Source organism: Monomorium pharaonis, chromosome 4 (assembly GCF_013373865.1).
Source record: "Monomorium pharaonis isolate MP-MQ-018 chromosome 4, ASM1337386v2, whole genome shotgun sequence".
Classification (NCBI taxonomy): domain Eukaryota; kingdom Metazoa; phylum Arthropoda; class Insecta; order Hymenoptera; family Formicidae; genus Monomorium; species Monomorium pharaonis.
Genome location: NC_050470.1, coordinates 30,980,256 through 31,004,278, shown reverse-complemented (window position 1 = coordinate 31,004,278; position 24,023 = coordinate 30,980,256). Strand labels below are relative to the sequence as shown.

Genomic DNA, 24,023 nt, shown 5'->3' with positions numbered 1-24,023 from the left:
TCGGAAAAGAGACGAAAAATTCTTATGGAGTTATTTATAGATAACTCATGCATACAAATGTTAATGCGAGGTTGAGCCTTGCTTGAAAAGCCATTCAGTAGCAAAAGGACGGAATTAATCGGGTATTAAAATGAATTATGGCGTCGGGCATGCTCTGAGATATTGTGCATCTATGAAGCTCGATCGTGAATAGAAATAGAACATGATGTATATATTCGTAAATATTTCCACTTTCGCTTAACAGTACCTCGAATAATAATTCACGAGCTTTAAATAATTACACCAAAACACTTTTAAAATGAAATAGGTATTTGTCAATCTCAATCTCAATCGCGAGATTACACACGCAACTAAATAAGGGAGAAAGTATCAAATCTTAAAAAAAAATTTCTCACAAAAATTTCTGAATTTCTATAATGTAAAAGATATTTGTGTATTTGAAGAATAATTTGCTCCAATTTAGAACGTAAATAAAAAGAGATGCAAGCAATTTCTGGGACGACTTGTAGAAGGCACGAGTTTCTATTACGTGCGAGCGACGTCGTGTAAGTACAAGCACGAGGAACGCGATCGCGAATACGCGGATACTGACCGCGAGAGACATGTCGGAGATACATCTGGCGGCGATATTGCGCCGGGGCTACCCGCGGCGCATCGTTCGCGCGATCGATGGATCATCGATCGGCGGCTCGCGAGGAATCAGCGGGTGGGTGCATCGCCGCCGCTATGCAACACTCGACGCGTGCGAATGCACGCGCGCGTCCCACGTACAAAACGGATTATTGGACGCGCGAGGGATATGGGCGCGCGTCCGATGCAATAACGGCGATAACGGTCATTATTATCGGCGGGTTACGTTCTTCAAGAACCTACCAATCGCTTCGCAAGATAGGCACACGTTCAATCTCAAATCTTGATCGTTGAGGCGCACGTCATACGTGTCGCAAACCACAAAGGAATATTATATGATAATACTCATAATTTTTTTTTTTCTTTCAAAAAACCTTAAAGCATAAGAAATGTTTATTTAATAATATTTTAAAGTGTAGCAATTAAAAACGACGATAAAACAAATTAGGAAAAAATATAAATTCTCAAATCTTTAAATATTTACCATTAAGAATAAAGCGGAATTTTCGTTACAAGTACAATAAAAACCTCTCACAATCTTCTTAAGTGTTATGCTACGTACAAATTTCATAATTCTAACATGCTTGTAAGGCGTATAATATAATACTCAGCCGTCAAATAGACTCTTCTGTCTAGACAGGATGTCGGGAATATATTCGATTATCGTCACAGCGCCGTGATTCCGTAACATGCATGTTAACGAGTAATCCAGCTTATCAAACAAAGATCGACGTCACCCAAGACACACCGCGTTCTTATCGCGACGAAGAGGATCGCAGGGGGTAAGAGCAATTCTCGCGGTACATCCCGTAGGTGTTTGCAAACAATGGCGAAGAATCATCCTCGGACGATTTCGACATACACTTGGAACAACGCGCTTGTAATGTGACGCAGGGTGTGCCTCAAATGAGCGTGCTTCTTCGGCGAGAGAAACGCAGAAACACTTCGCGACGTCCTACGATGGAAAGGGTGTTTAATTCCTCGCGAGGACAAATATCGTCTTACAAATGCACGTTCCGACTTCCATCATCAAAGAATTAACAAAGGAAGAAAAAGCATAGCGCTCGATCAATAATGTTCCAGGAGGAAAAAGATTGAGTGTAATAAAAATTTTAAAAATTATCAATAAAAGTAGAAAAGCAATCACTGATACTAATTAAGAATACAGCCGTATAAATTTCTGTTAGTAACTTTTTACAGGATAGATCCTGGGATCGGACGTTTAATCGACACGAGACGATTGGACGCATTTTGCACATCGTCGATTAGGGCCGGTTTGCAAAATTAAATGTGTCATTCGACGAGATCGAAGATGTTGATTTCATATTGGTATTAGAAGGTGAGGGAAGAAAGGGGAGTACAAGATCGACGCTAATACCGCTCTTAAACAACTGCGCGATATCGAGATATCGATCGTCTTTATCGGCACAGGCTCGTTCGCTCGCTCGCGGCTCTTGCCCCGCACACGCTCGTTCGTCCGCTCGCGTGGCAGGCAGAAACCGATGGCATCCATTGCGTAACGAGGCACTTACCGCAAATCAAACTAATGGCCAATAAAACACTCGCTCTAAAATCGCATCGAAAGGCGCGGCTGGATTCATCCGGAATTCCTGCTCGGGCACCGACATCGTGTTATTAACGTTTAAGTAGCGGTATGAGTTAGGTATTCGCGATGCTATTTATTTCATAGTGGCGTTATTAGCAGCGCGATAGCGTATCGGGAGAGATTTCCTCGTATGAACTGGATTTAATATGAGCACTCTGCTGTGTAAAGCTGTAAAACTGTATCACGGCACCATGTGCGAGAACGCTACGTGTAACGCAGCGTTCTATTAGGGTCGTAATTTTCGCATTGACGAGCTATTTTACCGGATTACACGTAAAACACAAGTTTACACATTATATATACCTTTCCTATTATAAATTATTTATAGAGCGCAAATCTACTTATCATGAATGTATGCATTTATATTTTACGACCACGACGGTCGCTTATTTAAAAGTAAAAGGCGAACGCGAATTGTAGATGCTCTTCAAGGTTGGCGACCTCCGTTCCACTGCACTGTCAGCCGTATAATCCAAAAGATTCGATAACTGTGCACAAAAGTATCCTCGCGGCTCATTAGGCGTGAAAGAAGATAATTAAATATTGAAAATGAATAAACCGGTGAACGCAGCGTACTTCCCCAGCTTTTGCAAGCGCGCGCGCGCGATTCGATTCTCACAACGCATATCGCGCGAGATACGTATTAGTAAGCAGATTGAAATCTCATTGTCCAGAGGGAGGGAGGAAACGTGAACCGCTACTTTTACGTTTCTTAGTAAAGAAACAATGCCTCGTGTCGCGATTAATGAAACAACGAGAGATATATCGGTCTTCCATCGGATTCACGGCTTGTTATCGCGAACATGCTTCGCTCTTCGTGCCAATCCTCGAGAGCGCTTCTCTTTCATATGCTTCCTGTATTAACTTTAGATTTAATCCAATAATTTTTCGAAGACGACGGTTGCAACCAAGACTGATTGGCAAACCAAAAGAAATACTTTTTGTGCAATATCATTAATCAATCTCGCAACGTTAATTAATTGAACATCCAGCTGTTAAGATGCGACTATAAATTTGAAAACCATCGCAACCATTCAACCACAAAAGGATTTTAAAAAATGTTACTTGTCCGTGTTTACATACGAAAAAAGAAATCAAAATTTATCGAACACAGTCATATTATTAATCAAGAACCGGTACGTAAGATTATTAAGTAATAATGTTGGGTATGTACCGCGGGCACTTAAATCGAAATATATTGACACTGATTAATTGCCGTCAGAGCTGAGGAGAGAAAAAACAAAAAGTAAGATATCGATCCAAGACATTTATCCAATTGCTATGGCGGGCTTTATCAATTGAGACCGCGTTTTACCAAAGAGTGCAACACTCACGACTGATTGGCCGTTCGCTGATGAGGGAACGACGATCGCGATGTATAATTGTTAATTATCTCGACGATCGTCCGCGGCTCGAGGCGAGTCGGCAATTTCGCATTGACACGCTCGACATGCAAGGTGCATGCAACCGCGTTCGTGTATGGAGATACTAGAGAGAGAATCTTTCGCGCCTTTTACTCTCAATGACTTTTATTACAAAAACCAAAAAGGGCGATATGCGATAGAATATGTAATTGCGCCAACATTTGATTATATCAAAATAAAATATCAAGAATTTGCTTACATCGTCCATGTGTTATCCATATTAAAATTCGTATTAGAATCCTATATAATATATATAATATAGACTCTACGTACTAAAATTTCTTATAAAATCTAAAATTTTCTACAAAAATCTTTTAAAAGTAAAAATAGAATATACGAAAGCGGGGCGTGCATTGTCGAGAGAAAGATTATTGCGAATACGCTAGAAGATAACGGTGCCATCAAGATTTCTCTCGAGTCACTAGGCCACCTTATTTTCATCCACTTTTCCCTGTAAGCCGCCGTGCCTCCCGTTTTCTCGGAGGAGGTCGAGGATCTTTGACATCGCTGGCGCGGCGCGAGGGGGAGAAAAAAGACACACGGTGGCTTAATGTCGAACGTTGTCAAGTTCTCGTTTTCGCTGCATCAGGCTGATGACTCGCGATGATTATTTATAAAATACTGAACGATTTATCTTCCGAAATCACAGCATGATCATTATCGGCTTCGAGAAATATCATACCCGCTAATTATCGGAAGTCTGTTTAGAAATGTCACGTCGACTATATATTTCTGTCCCTTTACAGTTACTCGTTTAGAAGTAGCACGTACGTCAATCAACCGCAATTATTGAATTAAATTAAAATAATCCCACATAATTAAAATAAAAAATAAGTCCAAAAGTCAATTTTTAGTTTAAACAGAATCGACAACAATTTTTACGACCTGGGCGTAAAAATTCCAGTCTTTTCTTATCATTCAATTGCACGTAATTCTCAAACATAATACTTGTATCTAGATTTGATTATGATTCTGAAACTCAGAAGATAATGCGTTTTTTTCGTTTTCAAAAAAACATATTTAGTGCGTTATCGTTATCGATATTAATCTATAAATCAAATCACTACATATTTTACATTTATTTTCTATCAGTGATAAGTAGATAATGTTTCAGAAAGAAAGTTTGAAAAAAATAAAGTTACAAGATAATATCTCGTACAATCATCGCGACAGAAAAAATGATTTTTTATCTAAGCTCACGCAAGTGTGACCACTTATGAGAGTTTCAATTCCAGTTTCAACATAAACGAGTCAAGTTATTGCACGCTTATTCAGTCCACGTGTTCGATGCACACGATTGGTTTGCATACCTGTTGATCGATCTCCTTATCTATCCCCTCTCCTCATTCCTCTTCTCTCGTCAATTGCACACCTATTACGTATTATAAAACGCATCAAAGAAAATACGGCCGATTACGACGCCGCACCGCTGCGTTTCGCACGAAACCTGTGGGAGTTCCACGGAATTGAATTATGAGAGAACCCCCGAAGAGAAAGAGATCGTATCTATCTTCTCCATAACGAAAGAATGGAGGCCCGATGATATTGCATCTCCTAACGGAGCGTGCATCGCGCTAGCGAGAGAGATGAGGAGCATTATCGTCGAATTGTTTCACTTCAATAGAGTTTCCGCGTACAGTTTTCTCGGCAGTACTGTTACACTCGTCCATTACGAAAAACGCTTGCCTCGTCACGGAAGATGTATCTTTATCGCCTATGAGATACGTTTCAGTCGTCAATGAAACATTATTACCCAGAAACAGAAGTCAATCATTTTTCAAAGAAAATTATGAATTTTTTACGGCGATTACTAATTAAGCATACTTATCTCTTGAAATAATTGAAAAAAGATTTCATCCGTGAACACTTCCGCCTGTTCCATGATTACGTTAACATGAGATAGAATTGACAAAATTTTTAATTTTAAAATTTTTCTTGCAGAAAACTTTCAATTTTCTACTCAACACTTTAACTATTTTAAATACTTGCGGAGAAGTATCCGTGTCGTAATCGTGAACACGAAGGATATGACGCGACCGAAGAATGAAAGTATTTTAATGAGGTCTCGTGAGAGAGAAGATCTTGGACAAGACTTTAATCGCTCGAAAGTCACTCGACAAGGACTCGGTAAACTGAATTAAATAGATTAAATGAGCTAAAAGAGCGCAAACGAGGTAAAGGGCATCGTGTCAAGTAGTGTTAAACCCCGAGAATTCAAAAACCTCGAATGCTGAAAGAATCTCATTTAAGAAGGAGAAAATGAATGTGTGACGTGTAATAGTATGTTATCTAACATACTAAATCTGACAATATGAGCGTTACTAGGACACAAATACTTTCTGTTCGCCATACAACAGAAAACAAATTTGTAAAAACTCGTATATATTATGTTATCGAGCTTGAAAAATAAGTTAATTTATTGAAAAAAAATTATAGATAAATAAGATAAATAAATAAACTAAAAAGTAATTTATACACAGTTCAATTGCAAGTTGCATTTTCAAAATTAATTTAAAACTTGTTATTTATAAATTATGTCTCGTTTTGCACCGTTTTTAATGTGTCAGTTAAAATTCTTGTGAAATGAGTACTCGATATACCGATATGGCCTGAAACAACTAAAATACTGATAAGTTTCTCCAGTTCCTTGAATCAATTTCTCTTTGTTCAAATAAAACGATCAAGAGAAATCGAAGTGCTTATTTAAACGGTAAAGTGGCGGAAATATTACGAAATCGTGTAAACGCGGCCATCTCGGAAAAAAATATAGCGCCACGCTTAGTTTGCCTTAAGAAATTTCTCTTGTCCTACTCAATAAATTCTCAGCAGATGCGTGAGGTGCAAGGTGCATCGATTGCAGCCAAAACGAGAAAGTTACATTATTAATGAGTACAGGAAATACCTCGCGGCTGACATAGAAAGTTTGCGGTGTCGATCTTTCGACCTCACGGTTACTAATGGCGTGTTAAAAATCAAATTTGCATGAAAGTGTACGTAAAGTTATATTGCATTTAACACCTGCGAGACGTGCGAAATTGTGTTGGACTTCTGCGAAACGAGAGGGAAACGCGACGCAAAGAAAACATACCGTTCGGGTTTGCCCATTATTTTACAATGTTGCAAATCAGCTCCGAGGTCATATGTGACCTCAATTCGTTATCTCCTAAGATTTTACTCGTTACCGTCACTACAAGGTTAACCGAATTTAATTAGTTAATTAGTTAATAAACCTACATGCTCCCGTAAATATGCGGACTTAAAATATCAGCGGCGAGTGGAATTGAAGTCACAGTCAGGAACAAGAAACCACGACAAATTTAATTACCATAATTACCATGACCAAGTTAGCGTAAGCCGGAATTTTCTTAACAGTTAACAACTAGCTACGGAGTAGGAAGTCGGACGAGTAGCAACGCGGAGGACATTTACTTCTCCAGGACAGTACGTAATAAACATTCAAATCTCGCAGAGCCTTGTACGTGTTTTCATTACAAATACAATCAAAAAAGCAGAAATAACATTTTAATAATTAATAAAACAGTCAAGTACTCAAGTTATTCGAATAGTTCGTTCGAATAAAAAAGTACGTTTTGCGAAATATATCGAGCTGTGTATACTACGATAAGATTCGAATAAAGTCGGTTTTGAATCGAATAGTTATGACTCACGCGATTGGCACATTGCATATTGCACCGCGCATAGCAATACGCGATGCAGAAATATTTGTTATCTGCGTAAGCATTAATCGATGCGTACGGAAATGAATATCGAAGCTGCTCGCTGAGCTCAAGTCTCAGCATCGTTGTTACAGCATTATAATAATTGAATTCTGAAATATATAGGACAATAAAATTTAAATATTTTTGTATTGTCTTTATCTTCACATTTTTTAATATTCCAAGAGAATACTTGACAGAATGAAAGTCTTTCCCTTTCAAATTATAAGAATTTTAAATCATAAGTACCAAATTCTAAATTTGAAATTCTAGATTCAAAGTACACGACATTCTCAGACGTTCCACTAGATTCATAAGCAAACGGTAATCATTTTGACGCTACACATTCACGCATATTTATTCATAAAATCAGCATGTAAGGCGAATCAGTCATTACGATAAAAATTACGCTCGTCCGTGCGACGTGTTTGCCTTACCAAAGTGCAAATTATGTAATTGTCTTTGGATTATTCCGCTTTGATGGTAAACAGCGCACGCAATTAAAAATAAACAAGCGACTTATGAACAAAGTCGCGCCGTAATGTCGAATCGCAAATGCATTCAATGTCTGTACAAACGACCCGCTCCGAAATTATTCCATGAGATATATCGCAAATGAATCTGTTATAGTCATAAAGCTTGGTGTTAATTGCAGTGGTGTTGTCGAGTACCTCTGAGTGCCGCAATAACTAGGATAGCGATCGACTGGGGGCCGAAACTTCCTGTTAACGCCGATTTAGCGTCTCGTCTCGTCTCGTCTCTCCGCGCAAATCCATTGTTTTATTTTTCTCCTGCTCCTCGCGATCCGCGTATTCTTGCGCGAGAAGAGCTGTCTAGCCGCGTTCTAGGAAGGATCAAGGACGCGCGCGAGGAATTCAACGAACAAAGAGTTAAAAGAATGTCATGGACGAAATGCTTTATAATAGATCGTTTAAGGATCTGCATACGGAATACGGTAAAGAAGATTTAATAGATCCGCTGTCAGAACTTCAAATGAGAGGAACGAGACGTGTTGTGTTGATTCGGTATTTGAACAATGTTCTCTACAGATGTAAAAAAAATTATAAAACTGCATAAACATAATATATTTTTTTTGCAAAATAAATTTTAACTTAAACAAAGATGGGAGAAAATAAAAAGCAATACACAAATGCATAAATATGAAAATTAATTCGTCCCCTCTCTCTTTTTTTTTTTAAGAAACGCAAAGAGTATCTTTAATGCTTAAAATTATATACTCGTAACAGACGTTTTGCTCATCAATCTATCAGGTCGAAAAATTATTACGTTTTTCTTCCCTTTTTTTTTGAGCAGCATGGTTTTCTTCGAAATCTCAACGCATCGCGAATGTCAAGGACGACGAGTGTCATAACTCCTTCGTTCCAAGGATTTCAAAAGGGATCGCGAAAGGAGGAGACGAGCCTTTCGCGTAGGACGCGGCTCGTAAAGAACGAGAGCTTATACGATGGACACCCCTGCCGCGATTTTCATATTCACAATTAGCATTTCTTTTGCCCGTCTATCTTTTCAGCCGCGATGAACAATGGCCGAAGAGGGGAAACTGACATCTGTGGACACGCGAATCGCCGGAATCCCGCACATAGATTTGTTCCGCCGTGAAGATTCCCCGTTCTGACGTTAAGTTATTACGACGAGTTATGGAGACCTGTCTACTCGTCGCCGTTGTTAATGGATAACACGCTGGACCAAATCGCTCCCTGATACTTAAACGGCCCCCGCATTAACATACCAAAGAACAACGATTCATGAGCGATATATAGATGTTTAGATATTCCTGATAAATGCACATAAAAGTATGCCAAATTTTTTTAATTTTTCTATCAAAAAAGCTCAATTACCAATACTGCACGTCTGATTACAGCGAACAAAAAATATAAATAATATATCATCACATTTTAAGAAAGAATTCCATAAAATCTTGTACTTGAATAAATCGTGCGCACCTCGAAAAGAGAGAGAGAGAGAGAGAGAGAGAGAGAGATAGTTTTATGTTAATTTCAGCTATTTAAAAATATTTCTAAATAAAACGAGTGTACATCAATAAAACGAAATATACGTATCAAAAAAGTACTAATTATGAATATTAAACGGAGAAGGGGGGTAAAAAAATATCATGTTCCCCGTTTACAAAGGAAGATTGATATGACGCATCGCATGAGAAGAACGAAACTAGCGTTTTATGATGTGAGAGTGACGCTCTCTCACGACACAGAAAGGCGTAACGTTCCTTTTTAACGGATTCTTCTTAATCGCGGCTGTCGAATCTTCGAACCTCGGCGAGCAGAGCTCTTTTTACCACAATGCCAGAGAGATGTCTCATACGCTCGCGATCGGTGTCAGATCGACGTTCCTTAGCGGTCATAGGAACTGGACGAAAGCGGGTTGATTCAGTGTCTCGGAATGTCCGCGGACAATCCGTAGAAAGCCCTCGGGGCCAACGGAGCTCCCTTATAAGGCCGCTTTCCGACGGATATGGGTTTTTAATCGCGTCTGTTGAACGGTGCTTACGTTCGCGAAACAAGATTAATTCCTTCATACATATGACGCTCGCGCATGTCCAGTTGCAGATTTTTACATCTCTCACTCGTTTCTCAAACTTGAATTTATTTTTTACGGTAGACTACGATTTATGGATTTTTGTAAAAATTAATCGTTTAATCAAATTTTATGCTAAAAATAAAGTTTTCAATTTATCTATAATTCTTAATTATTAATTTAAATGAACAACACAAGTGCACTTCTGGTGCATAATTTATATTTTTTGCCACTTGTGTTGTTTATTTAAATTAATAATTTAAAATTTTTCACAACAGAGTTCGATGTAAAAACCGATACCGATAAGAAGGTTCAAAGATCTAGCGGATCAACCAAAACGGGAACAAAAGCGAATGTTAATATAAATAAAAAGGAAAGAGAGAAAGACAACAATTCGCTAGACGATGTTCAGCGTTCGAGATTTGGCTACCGTGCTACATCACCCACGATCGCCGATGTTATCGCGTGCCGAAACAAGGCAGCGCGAGGCAACGCTTCCTCAAGGCTTCCTCGTGTCTCTCGTGATTCCTCCTTCGCGCTCGCTGTGCCACGATTTAACTAGCCGCACACCGACAGATCCCTATCTCGTATACGGTTGCAAGCGGTGGACATCGTTCTCTCTCCCTCTCACTGCTCGTTCAAGAAGGGCGAGTCGTTAATGGCGAGTTTACACGAGGTCAGTAGCAAGTCAAGTCAAGTCAAGTCAAGTGGCAAGTCGATCGTTACATTCTTTTACACAATTCCCAAAGCTACTTCATTCTTCTGCTTTTAAATGGAATAATGATTAACAATAATACGTACAAATTATTATCTGCAAGTTTTATATTTTGTTATCTTACAAACAGCAGAAATATGATTTGAAATAACGCACAACTCCTTTACGAACCTTTATTGCTTTCCATTATGTTCATAATTTTTTTCAAGTAATTGTATAATCTATTGGAAAAATGTTACAATGATGCAATTAAAGATGATCGGTTGTAACAGTACTGTTAATGTAAAAGAGTTACTGTTAATGGGAACATTGATAATGACCCGATTGAGCGGCGAATGCTTCATTACTGGCTCTTTGCAAGAGTGAAATTGAGGCTAAGTGGAATATTAGCGTGATGAAGAAAAACAAGCGTGCCCGAAAGTAGAAGACGTTTCTATTCACTTCCTCCAGTAACCAATAATTTACCTAATAATGCCTTTCTACGGGATGTGATAAACCCAAGTGTCGATACACCTTCCGTATAAATCGTACACATCTCTCAAATAAATCTAGCCGGTAAACGTCGCCATCCACCAATTTTGCACGTACAAATTTGGTAAATAGCCTGCAAATAACACGTCCACTTGTCTCGCCTTGTTATCGACATCGTGTAAAACCCCCGCCGAGGGCCAAGGATCATCTCGACGACGTTGCTAACGCGTTTCGTCCCCCTTTTGATTCCATCGCGAAATTAATGGCGTCTCACGTGTACCTTTCCACGGGAAAGAAAAAGGGAATCATGAAGGCGGAAGAGACGGGGAAGGTAAACGTAACGAGGAAGAAGCGACTCAACTGTGAGGTGACGGAGGTTCGTAACGTAATATTATCCACGGGTAGGGCAATGTCGTCGTTGAGAGCCGCTCGAATTACGAACATTCGGCAACGTCCGCTTTTAGTGGCGGCCTTAATGCCCCTTTCGAGGCCGCGTGTGTGTAAATGTGCAGGGAGAGATACAAAGCACTCCCTGGTGGGTCGTCGTTCAAATACCGAGGTCGTTAAAGAGCCACGCAATTTCGTCGAATTACGAATTGCATCGTTCTCTGCCTCGGCCGACGACGACACTTAATAACTCCTGAGAGACCGCTACGCAAGTTCGTGCACGGTCACGAGTGCACCGTGGCATCTGGACATTGCGCCGAATGGCCAAAAAAAAGGACGAATAATTTTTTAGCAAGCAGAAGCAAAAGGATCACATTTATGACTTAAATTTTCTCAAAGTTTTCCATAATAAAGAAATTGTGAATCAAATAGGTTATTTAAAAAACGGTGAGTTATGAAAGAAAGAAACAATCAGCTACTGCTTCCAATCACCAAATTTAATTTGATAAACTTCGTAAAAAATTACATCATGCGCAATACTAGCGCGCTTAGACCTTCTTCCTTTAAGTCGCGAAATATCTTCATTGCCATACTTTCTTTTTTAGGTGATTAACAGAAGAAAATTAGCTTTTCAGTAATGTGTTATTTAACACGCGACTGCGAGACTGTGGTTTCAAGTAAATTACTTGGACAAATTACTATCAGGCGAGTTATTAGTGAGATTACTTCGCTTTTATGAATATTTGGATAAAATTTCTGAGATCTAATGGATTAATAACGGTCTACGTTTCACTTCGACGGCTATGATAGTTCGTCGTCGTCATCAGTTAGGTATCCGGTTTCTATAGCCTAATCACAGTATGAGTTATACATGTGTGTGTGTGTGTGTGTGTGTGTGTGCCTGTGTCGGACAACGTAACGTGATTTCGCGTTCGTCGAGAAGGCGCCGATCGACCGCGGGGCGCGCGCAATTTGCACGAATTACAGACACGTTTGGCGAATCGCGGTACGTCGTCGTATTACGCTCGGTGAAAGCCGGTGATTTTACGGTGCGATGGGTATTCAACGTTCGAGGCTTTGATCGCGAGCAAGGTTAGGAGGTAAAGGGTGGCAGTCGAGAAGCTAGTAGTAGCGTATCCGTGCCGCGTCGTGAAAGTCGACGACGATAAAACGCGCGACGATACAACGCCGCAGAGAGGACCGCACGATTTTGTGCCGCGTAAATCGATTCGCGAACAGCTCCCGTACAATTAACGCTCGTCTCTCGAGTAGAAAGCCAACGAGTATTTTTTGTATTTGCATATTTATGTCTAACTAAAAAACACACCAAAGACGTGTTCACTTGTCAAGTAATAGGACAAATAAAAAAGAAAAGTTAAACGGAGTTCGTGTTAATATCCCAAAATTATTCGACAATGTATCTAAGATTCTTAAAAAAGAATCTTTACTATTATAAAAACATTATACTTGTCTAGATTTTTTACATAATTTTATCTTTTTAATTTAAAATTTTTTATCCTCAAAATAAATTTTACATGTGTATAAATTCTCTTGCATTCATATATCATTTTTAAGTAACGTGACTAAAATGTACTTTATTCCTTATACTTGTTTTTTCCTTGTATATGTTTAAATAAACATGTAAAGTTATCGAATTTGTCACAGCAATGCAAACAATGTAAACTGATAATCGCAGTCAAATACAAATATGTGATTCGGGATCATCGTTTTGTCGACGACCTTGAGCAACGGTAAATAAATAATCTATAAGTGCCAACATGTGCTCGAGACTGCGGCCAACATTTTTTTCATTCGTATCCGCTCCGTTTACGCGTCGATGCAAACCAGCGAATAAGATACCCGTCGGTCATTTCGAGCCACAATGTAAAGTATACCATATTTTTCAAATATTATACACTATTCGGCGCAAATATTTGGATTAATTTCTAAGATTTCATCTCTTGGACATTTTTGTTTTAATAACACGTCTCAATGTCTCAATAACTTTATATTCACGATCTTAAAAAATCAAAAAGTTAGTGCATATTTTAAAAAATCGTACAACGTATAATATTTCTAATCTAAAGCTAATTCTCTTCTTTTATCATCCTCAAATTACGGTACGTTGACGTCCCGCTTTTGTAATTTAAAAATCTTCTCGCGTCGCGTACTCTATTTCGATGATTTTCGAAAATTGACCTGTACCACTTTCGAAGTAAGAGGCACATGAAAGGTAATTTATGCTACCGCCAAAAGCAAACAGTTAAAACGTAACGCGCGTAAGACAACGAAGGGAAAAAAAATATAGCAATGCATAACCGACCTGTGCGAATTGCGTGAACTACGTATGTATATAAATATAAAAACCGACGTGTGTTACGTTATACGGAGCAATTATATAATCAGGTTGCGATACGCACCTTTTGTGATGTGTCTCGACTCGTTTAATTAAAGGAAGAAAATCAGAGCTCATCTTAATATAAGATTATAATGAGGGGAATAATTGTAAAAAGAATTCTGGTAACAAATCTTGGGAAAACGAGACTGCTTTTTCTCCCCAAAATAACAGCACATTTAAACCACAATTATTCGTATAAGCGCAACAAAAGGTTTCGGATAAAATATTATTTAAAAAATAGTACCGGTACGTGTTCGAAAGATTTGCAAATTTCTTTTGAAACTTGTTGTAATTTGATTGGAATTTATATAAATGTTGCTATCTTTAGTTTAGTTGTAAAAATATCGCTATCTCTCATTAAAAAGTGATTCCATCGTTTCCTGATATTTCACATAACATTATCATTATAGATAAACTTGAGTGTTTCAGGTCGTAGCGATTTCTCTGCTCGTAGCTTGTCGTATTTTAATATATTGTTAACAAGAAGGCGAGCGTATGTACATACAAAAGCACGCGCGTTTTTGTCCCGTTCGCCAGACTGTCGTTTTTATCCTCAACTTATCCTACGTAAACACACGTACGCACACGTACACACACTCGACGCAAGAAACACGTAGAGTGTGGTTGTCAGTTACGAATGCCTGGTACCTACTCTACTGGAACAGCAGATTACCCAATCCATAAATTCGTAAAATAATTGACGCATAAGATACCGCCGACATTTTGCGGACGTGCGTCACGATTCGATTCCGAGCACTTTCGATAGCTTGCGCAGCCGAAGATCGTTAATATGTAACGGACCGTTGCGTCAATGTGTTCGCAGTGAAACCGATTCGTTTTGAAAACGTAGAAACTTATGTTGCTAGGCATCGAGCGGAAGATTACGATTATAGGGAAATAATTGCCATATTTTATACTAATTCTAAAATTTAAATATTCGCTCAACTCACTTTAAATTAAAAAAAAAAAAACGATGAAATGGCTTACAATTCTTTTTACCTAACATATTCCGTCACATGAGAGCATTTGGTAATCTCGACACTGATTTCTCTTTCAGATAAAGAAATGAAGAAAAAATTGGAGTAACTGACTCGTAATTTCGCGCATCGCACTTGGAGCAACGTCGGCGTGCAAAGAAGAACGTTGGACTCACCTCTTTCATGCCGTCGAGCCTGCCGAGGCTCTTGGTGCCTCTCAGTGGCGGAAAGGCGACGTCGTACCAGGCTCCGTTGCCGGCGCTGCAGGTCGGCAGGTGGTCCGACTGCGACGAGTGCAGGGCGCGCGGCCTGCTCTTACTCTTGCGCTTGTCCAACAGATGCTTGGCCCGGGACTTCCTCACGGGCGTAGCTGAGTCGTCTTCCGGGTCACTCTGCACTTCCCAGCGTGACGGCGACTTGAAGCGCCGTCGCGGGCTCGTCGGCGAGGTCACCGGCGAGGTGAGCCTCTGCACGAGAGTGCCGAACATGGTCATCATCAATCGCTCGAGCGATCGGCGAGGGTGCGCGCGTTTTTCAGCAGAGCTCTTCTTCCTAAGAGGCTCGCGCCCTTCCTTTAATCGTCACGCATCGTCGCCATCGTTGCCGGCATCGCCGACAACCTCTCTCTCTCTCTCTCTCTCTCTCTCTCTCTCTCTCTCTCTCACACGGCGTGTCGCAAATGTCGGACGTTGTCACTCTCACTGTACTGCTGTAACGTGACGGCGAGATCCACAGGTGGTTTTGACACTGCGATAAAGGTTAGAAACGGCGCGACTCACACTCCGATCGCGAGGCGAAAATCAACGGGAGTTCCTGCGGCGCCGCAAAAAGGAATGACGGATTCCAATTACTCTAGAGAATCATCGCGTCTCACCCCCTGCTGTCCGGAAATGGAAACGCGCGCGACGAGACACGCTGCACTTCGAGGACAGCCGCCGAGGTGAAAAACAACAAGGCTCGGCTCGAAAGTCGACGGCGGGCACAGGTATTTGCCTCTGGGCGCAAAACACTCTACTCCGCAATGCAGCAGCAGCAGCAGCAGCAGCAGCCTGGTCCACCGAAACTCCGCTCCGTTTCGGCGTCGCACCGGAGCTCAGAGCTCGGAGCGCGGATGACGAAACTCACGTACGAACGACAGTGTACACGGTCGGAGTCACGCGACACGCGAGAGAACGACAAGAGCACAAATGTACGCCGGGTATGTACGTGCGTTCACGCAGGCAAAAACACACGCCGGAACACCAACCGTCGCAGATACGTGTGAAATCAAACTGGTCGCGCGTACAACTGCTCAACTGCCGTGCCGCCGCTGCGTCGTCACTGGTTGGCCTCGCTCGCGCGCGACGAAGCCGACCGAACGCGCGGCGAAGCCGGCCGAGCGCGCGCGAAACCACACGATACCACACGATCGGAGTTTCGTGACGAACGGAGGGCGCGACGTGAGGCGGGCGAGGGGAAACGCGACTTACGCGACTCGCAGCATGGTTACCATGGCGATCGGGACTGATTCTCCTTCGGGCCTCGGGCCTTAACGCGAACCGTTCCGCTGCTCGTCCGTCCTCGCGAAGGGGTCCTCCTCCTCTTCTCGATGTCTGCGCACCCATGCACGTATGCACACATATGCACGCATGAGATGGACCAGAACGCACGTTGCGCGGTTTTACTTAACAAACGTCAAAGTATCGACAACAAAAAAACAAATAGAAAAGAGCCTTTTTTACATTTTCAGACAACCTTTTTTAAACGCATGATTTTGTATCGTTTTAGAAAACACACGTTTCACACATAGCAATCGCGATATTAGTTATGTTAAACTGTTGAAAAATATAATACCGAGAAAAGAAAAACAAATTTAAGCTCGTTTAATTGTTAAATTGCCAATTCTGTAACGTTTGCGTTTAGAAGTGGAGCAAATTGTTAGAAACAACGAAGGAATTTGAACATGACTTTCTAACTTTTATATTATAATACTTATGTATCACTTGTTAAATAGCATCCAAGGATGGCTTTTTAAAAAAGTGATCGTAAACGCGTTAATATATATAAATAATCGATAAACATACATGGCGATAACAGTCACGGTCAACGATAAAGGTTACTATCGACTCCAGATTCCGGAATAAATTCCGGTTTCTAAGCATTAATAGTACGGTTACCAGTTTAATTGCTTCGCGGTTAATAATCTTGTACATGTCGAAGAAGGTAAATGAGGGTTAGTCGTGTGGAACTTGGAATAATTACTAGTAATACGATTTTCTGTCTTATCAAGTCTCTTATGCTAATTCAAATAATAGATGTAAAAGCAGAAACCATTTGAAAGCATAAAAGAAACTAAGCAGGTGTAACTTAATGTACAACGACACGAATATCGGCCGGATTTTCATTATAGAAATAACAATTTTTTAATTTGCAAATTTTTAAATAATTGTAATGTTTCGAAAATCACGAAACTGCATGATTCTTGATTATGAGATTCTTGGTGTTTACACAAATCTTCAAGATTCTCGCTACACGAGAACAACATTTTGTCGACTTGTGCAACGATTTACCCTGCTGCCGTCTTCGCCAAGGTTTCCCGAGGTAATTAACGATCATCGATCCACGCGCCAATTCGCCCTTTCATCTTCAAGGACATTGGTAGTGAAGGTGGAGCAGGGCGTGAATCTGCGCGCGGTGCTTTCTTATTTCTCGAACGATATCATTAGAGTGGGAACTCGTCAAAACTTCAATTATTCCCATGGCTATATACGGCGAAACGAGGGGCTTGATTAATAGTACGCGAGAGTACCCCGTACCGCGTCTATGTATGCGTCGTAATTATTAAGCGAACACGTAATTAGCGTGTATCACCTGATACCCGTAGCGCGCCCTTCTTTTCGCGCGCTTTTTTCCATGGAGACAGCGCTTATGAGAAACTGAATTACGCGTTGCGAAGAATAATTGTGACTAGTGGTTCTTCCCCTTCTGCTGCTGCTGCGGATGCTGATGCTGATGCTGCTTGTTCAAACATATTTTTCGTCCGCCATCCCTCATCCTTCATCCTCAGCCTACTTCCTCCCGATGCGATTAAGATAGCCGAGAGACGTTGGTCGGAAAACTCAATGTAATTACGGAACTCGCGCCGTGTGTGTATACAAGACAGCCATAACGAGCTACGTGCAATCTTATTGACGTACGCGAGAGATAATGCAACTATGCGGTATTCATTTTACGCTAGCGTACGTGTAACGTAAAACTGCTTTGTCGCCTAGTGAGTCATACATAGGTATACAAAAAGAAACACGCGCGCAGGTATACGTGTGCACGTGTGTGTGTCTGCGCTATTGAACACGTTGCCAGCGAATGAATCGCATGCAACATAATTACGTGAGATGATCGGTAATATTCCGATGTATGTGTGACTCGTGTCAGTGAAGCATCGAAGAATGTAATCTCGAGAATTGTTCGTAATAGCATGTATACTGTAACAATCGTAAGCCAAGGAGCCGCCAAAGTATCGTTGCTTGATTCTTAGAAGATGATCTTAAGATCTGCATGTAAAGAATCTGTACATACCGTCTGCATTATCAAGCAAAATATGAGTTGGCTATTCGATACTCAGGATAATTTTATGTACTAAAATTTTATATGTATCATTAATTACTTTGCAAACAGCAATGCAAATATAACAAGAAAATGAAACCTAATTTTCTAATAGTATCATTTGATTCACACTAAAAAAAAATAAAGATAATATAATATAATAAATTAAAAGACTCATGCAAAAGTTCACCAAAGTCTACAAAACACAATTTAAAAAAATGTAATTCTCGACACTGTATACTGTCTGTCTCGACTGGCGTTTTCGCCGCGGGAGACTTAAATTTCAAGCTTGCGTCAGGTGCAAGGGAGAATAAATATCCCAACTATCGCAACATCGCGTCACTTTCGTGCTCCGGCTATATTTTTTCCCACGTTTTTGCCGCTTTGGGCAGCGCTCGGCGATTCGCATCCGCGATTACGACGAATTCTCCGCAGCGTTTATCTCGTATAACGATGTAACGGGGAATGAATACCTGTAAAAAATCCGCTCGTTCTTCCCCCGATCACTTGTCGCATCATTACGATTATTGTCGATTGACAAGGTGATTCTTTTTTAACATTTTACAGCTACTAAGAGGTCACGGGTGACCAGCTTCGGAATTTTTAGTGAACACAGATGCTGCCGCAATAAATAGCAGTTATCACCAAATCACTACGACGACGTGTGCGATGCGGCTTTTTTAATTTCCTTGACACTCGACGCAATTTACACCTGTTCTCTCGGATATGTTCCGCGAGAAAAAGTGGCTGCAAAATATTTCCTGGGAAAGAATAAATCTTCGGACGACCGCTCATAAAATTTCGCTATTCATCTGAAAGATATATAATACATAATAATTCTCCGGAACTTATTCGCCACGTCTACAGTACCAGAAGTTATTTCTTAACCTTTTGTGTTCTTTGCCCTTTTAGAAGTAATTCTCAATTCGTTAAATATATAGTACATATAAAAGTTTTGTTAATATAATGCAAATTTCAGTCATATTTCCATAGCTGTCTCTTTTGATGTCTTATAAAAGACATGCAATATTCGTCCTACAACGAAACGCAAATACTTTCTACATATTGGAATAACCGTACCCAGTTCCCTGTAATATTCGCTTTTTTTGTTTTCCGTTTTTATGTGATGTAACTGAAGCTAACAGCCAAAAGTAGCAGCCAAACGCCGAGCGGCCAGGACCAAACGTCACATAGGCGTTTCCAGAAGGCATCATTCAATCAAACGTTAAAAATTCCCCGGTTATGAGATTTTTAACGAACTTTGACAAATTTGCATAAGGTTTAGTTATTATAATACATAATCGATTATTTGTGACAGGACTTGTAATTTACAAATTGTTATAAATTTATAAATTAATTTTTATCGTTTTCCGCGCCTCACGCCTAAACGCACCGTACGATTTTCACCAAATTTGGCTGGAAATACCTTGCCTTAACGCACAATAGAGTGATCAGTAATTCGCGATCGATATTAATTGTTTAGTAGTTTTTAAATTGTTAATTACGTTCGTCAGATGAACACAAGGAACGTTGTCTTGAAATTTCTACGAAAATATTTTTTTAAGTCTAGAACGACTTAATTAACCGTATATGAGAAATTTTTATTAAAATGCACTTTTGCAAAACATAATTGATTACCAGAATAATGCAACAATTTTTTTTTGTAAAGTACATTACCGCTTTTTGCCGCACCCAGAGCCGATGCCGAGGACGTAGCGGTTTCACGGCTCCAAACGATAAAAATTAGATAAAAAAATATTTATAACAATTAGGAAAATGGACATCGTCCCGCGAATGATCGATCAGTCGATTGTGCGTAACGACAAGATATTTCCAGCCAAATTTGGAGGAAATCGTATATTGCGTGTAGGCGTGAGGCGCATGAAAAGATAAAAGTTAATTAAATAAATATTTATAACAATTAGAAAAATGCACGTCCTCTCGCGAATGATCGATCAGTCGATTGTACGTTACAAAAAGATATTTCCAGCCAAATTTGGAGGAAATCGTACTTTGCGTTGAGGCGTGCGGCGCGGAAAACGATAAAAATTAGTTTAAAAAATTTATAACAATTGGTAAATTACAAGTCTTGTCGCAAATAATCGATTATGTATTATAATAAGTAAACCCTATGCAAATTTGTCAAAGTTCGTTAAATATCTCATAACCAGGGGAATTTTTAACGTTTGATTGAATGGTGTCCCCTGGAAACTCCTATATGACGTTCGGCCCTGGCTGCTCGGCGTTTGGCTGCTGCCTTTGGCTGCTAGCTTCAGGTACATTTTTATGCGCAAGAGACAAAGTGCACGACACCGACGTCTATTTGCTTCCTGCACGAGTCACGGTCGCTATTATTTTGTCTCTTTTGTCTACCTAGGTGAACAATGAGTCACCGTTGTGCGGAAACGTCGGATTCGTACACGAATAAGAAACGTAATCAAAAAATAAACTGAATTTTAAAGTTAGTTCGATAGATTTAACAAATTCAGACAGACGATACCACACGCGCCTTGTTGGTAAGCGCAAAAATAACATGAAAGAGAACCGCTTAAATTGTCTTGCTATGAACTAATAACTTTCATTAATTTGTCATCGACTATTTATCTAATGTTATAATTAATAATTAACTAATTAATGTTTCTGTTAATAATATTAGTGTGTAACGCATTCATGAACCTACGTGTATTTATGCAAAAAGATTAAGAAAAATGTCTTCATGCTTCGTAAATGCACATTCAAACCAGCTGTACTGCTGTCCCCGACGCTTATACATCCACATATAGATGCTAAATGTTCAGCTTTCGATCGAACACGACGACGCGATGTCTATTTACCGAGGCGAGGCTGCTAATGTAACGTTCGGAATCCTGTATCGTCGGCCTTGGCGAAGATTAGATCTGCGCGGTAGCGCAGTCGAAACGCTCGTGCACGCGTGGGCAACGTGAAAACGGAGACGGCACGACACGTCCTCGAAGATGAGGCGTCGAGACACACCTCGAAGAGGTGTACCATTCCCGTGTGTTTCGAGCGGAAACGTCCGCATCGATGGCTAATTAATTCCGAACGTCGCGAAACATACATTGCGCTAAATTGAAATGGTAGTAAAGCAATCTATATAATGGTTAACGATATCCGCACGTTCGCAGACACACACAAGTCCTACAGACTTTTCCCTCGAGCGATTCCCATCGCGATGAGATAGAGAGCTGGAACGTTGGAACCTGAGATTCCCCTCCTCCCTGTAAAGGAGCCGTTCGTCCCGTGTGAGAGATAAAAAAGAAACGGAAACTCGTCTGTGCTAGGCGAGTAGACAGATTTCAATACGTACTATACAGGATGGCTCAAAATTAATAAAGTTTTTTTGAAAAATACATAAGAGAAATATTTTTCATAAAGTACGAGAAACGTTTTCAAATGCAATCCTCCCATACATATTTACGCTGTACAACATAATAAGAAAAGTGAATATAAAATTGCTGAGATTTTTTTCAGAAGGTCTTTGACGTCTCGGACGAAAAATCTCTAGTCGCGTATCCTTGGTTCCTCGACCCTGTAGCAGTCTCGGCTCCGGAAAGAGGAAAGGCGGGGTAATCATCTTCACGAGGGGGATCGCAAGCTCGTCTCGGAAGCGATTCGCGCGCGTGTTCCGTTCTCAACGCGTTCAGTTCTAAGCGGGAGCGTTTCAGCACGATGGGAAAGTGGCCGGCGGCGGCGGCGGCGGCTGGATCTCTGACGGGACCGAAGTGTGCCGCACACTTCGACGCGGTCACCGATTTTCTCGCGCGAGCACGCGCGCGCAAACGTGAAACGCGCTCGCGTATATAAAATGCACAGCAGCACACGGTGCTCTTCATGTACACTGTATAAAATACACGCAGCTACGTACGCGCGTTCAAACGTGGCGGTGTGTACATGCATTACATCACACACACGCACACGCACAACGTGTAGCCGGGCGAAACGTTGCGTGCCGATTATACTGTCGGCTGGTGTGAGAGAAATATTATCCTTTGATCTCCGAGGTTCGAGCGCGCGCAGTTTCACTCCGGCAGGAAATTAACGACCGCGAGCTCGCAGTAGTTTCAAATACGAACCGCCGCGCGAGATTATCAGCCGTGTAAAAGGCCGGTCCGTCGAGACGGAAGTAAAGCGCAGGAAGTGCTCGGGGATCTGCCCGGGATTTCCACCATCAGGAGTCCTCACGGCGTCACAGCGCGATACGCATTATCGCCGAGGTTCGCGCATAAATAAGTGCAATTATGCTGATTGATAAGCTATCGCGCATCCAGAAATCTTACAAGATTCTTACGCCGACGCAAAACTCGCTCGTCGCCACAAATCGTCGCCTTCTCGCGAGTGGCGAACACGCGAACCGCCTCGCGCATGGACTCGCGTTTTCCGCTAATAATAATTCGACATACCTCAGATAAAGATATCGCAATCACCTGAAAGAAAATCCCAACGAAGATATCGCCGCGCGAGCCGTACAATTACGGAAACAGTAAAGAAAGAGCAATTAGCATAATTATAATCTGTAATTAGTAGATGGAAATTAATAAGTGCGTCAAACGTGACAAATAATTACGAACAAGCTCAATACAAATTTATAGGAGTGAAAATAACACTCGTGATTAGGTGATTATGTCGTAACAAAAATTATATCAACACATATAGTTATTTATTTGGAAATTATTATGTAATATCGAAATTAAAAGCTCGATAAATAACGCGTTAATACGTAATAGAAATCATACACGCATGTTTAAAACGCAAATAAACTAACTTGACAGTACACGAAAAAAAATTGAAATGGCTACATAAAAGACCCGCAATGCAGCGCGATGCTGTGGAACGGCAGCTTGCCGCGAGGAAGAGAAAGAGATACAATTTACAGCATCTGTGCGCGTACAGCGTAACGTGTTCGGCGGTCATTCTTGAATCGTCGTGTCTAACAAGGTATGTGATCGAGAGTTAAGGCCGCGAACGAGATCGTTTCTTCGTGAAAGTCGCAGCGGGGTTCGGTGGGACCCGTGCGAAGAAGTGCTCCGTTTCAGAATGGCGATCGAACAACGATGACGATGACGACGATCGAGAAACGGCGGGTTTAAATAGCTCGCGCGATTCTCGCGTCGTGTCTCGCCAGTTGCCCATTGCTTGCGCAAATCGGGTTAATGGAGAGGTCATTGACGGAGAGGAGGTATTAATAAATGACTCCGACAATGGGCGCGGAATGCGCGCCTCGCGCCGCAAGGCTCCGTTTTGCAATCCGCGGAACGCGCGGCCGCCGCCGACTCAATTCAACCTGCCGAAGTACATTCATTATCTGCGTCAGTCTCTCGTCTTACGTCTTGCGTTTTCGTTTGACTGATAATGAGCGATCTCGCGTCGTCGTATCTTTCCTAACTATGGATTTAATTGACGTGTCGCAAACTCTTGTTCCATTTTTCTCTCGAGTTTATTCTATTTAATCTTCTTTTTAATTTATAACAATCAATGGAAAAATTCTTACTCGCAATCTCGTTTTCCATGCCGTTATTTAAAAATTAACAGCAATAATGCAG

The 24,023-nt window shown here is 40.9% G+C and overlaps 1 protein-coding gene across 3 annotated transcripts in view; it reads right to left on the bottom strand.

Annotated features, from left to right (window-relative positions):
- The window catches only part of LOC105828262 (rho GTPase-activating protein 20), a 188,367-nt gene that overhangs the window by 82,582 nt on the left and 81,762 nt on the right, over window positions 1-24,023 (bottom strand). The window contains exon 1 of one of the 3 annotated variants that reach the window (XM_028189042.2): window positions 15,057-18,583. The exons of the other annotated variants lie outside the window; for them this stretch is intronic. Coding sequence (XP_028044843.1) covers window positions 15,057-15,377 — 321 coding nt within the window. The 5' untranslated portion in view covers window positions 15,378-18,583. Of the gene's footprint in view, window positions 1-15,056; window positions 18,584-24,023 lie in introns of those variants that run through there. 3 annotated transcript variants of the gene reach the window in all.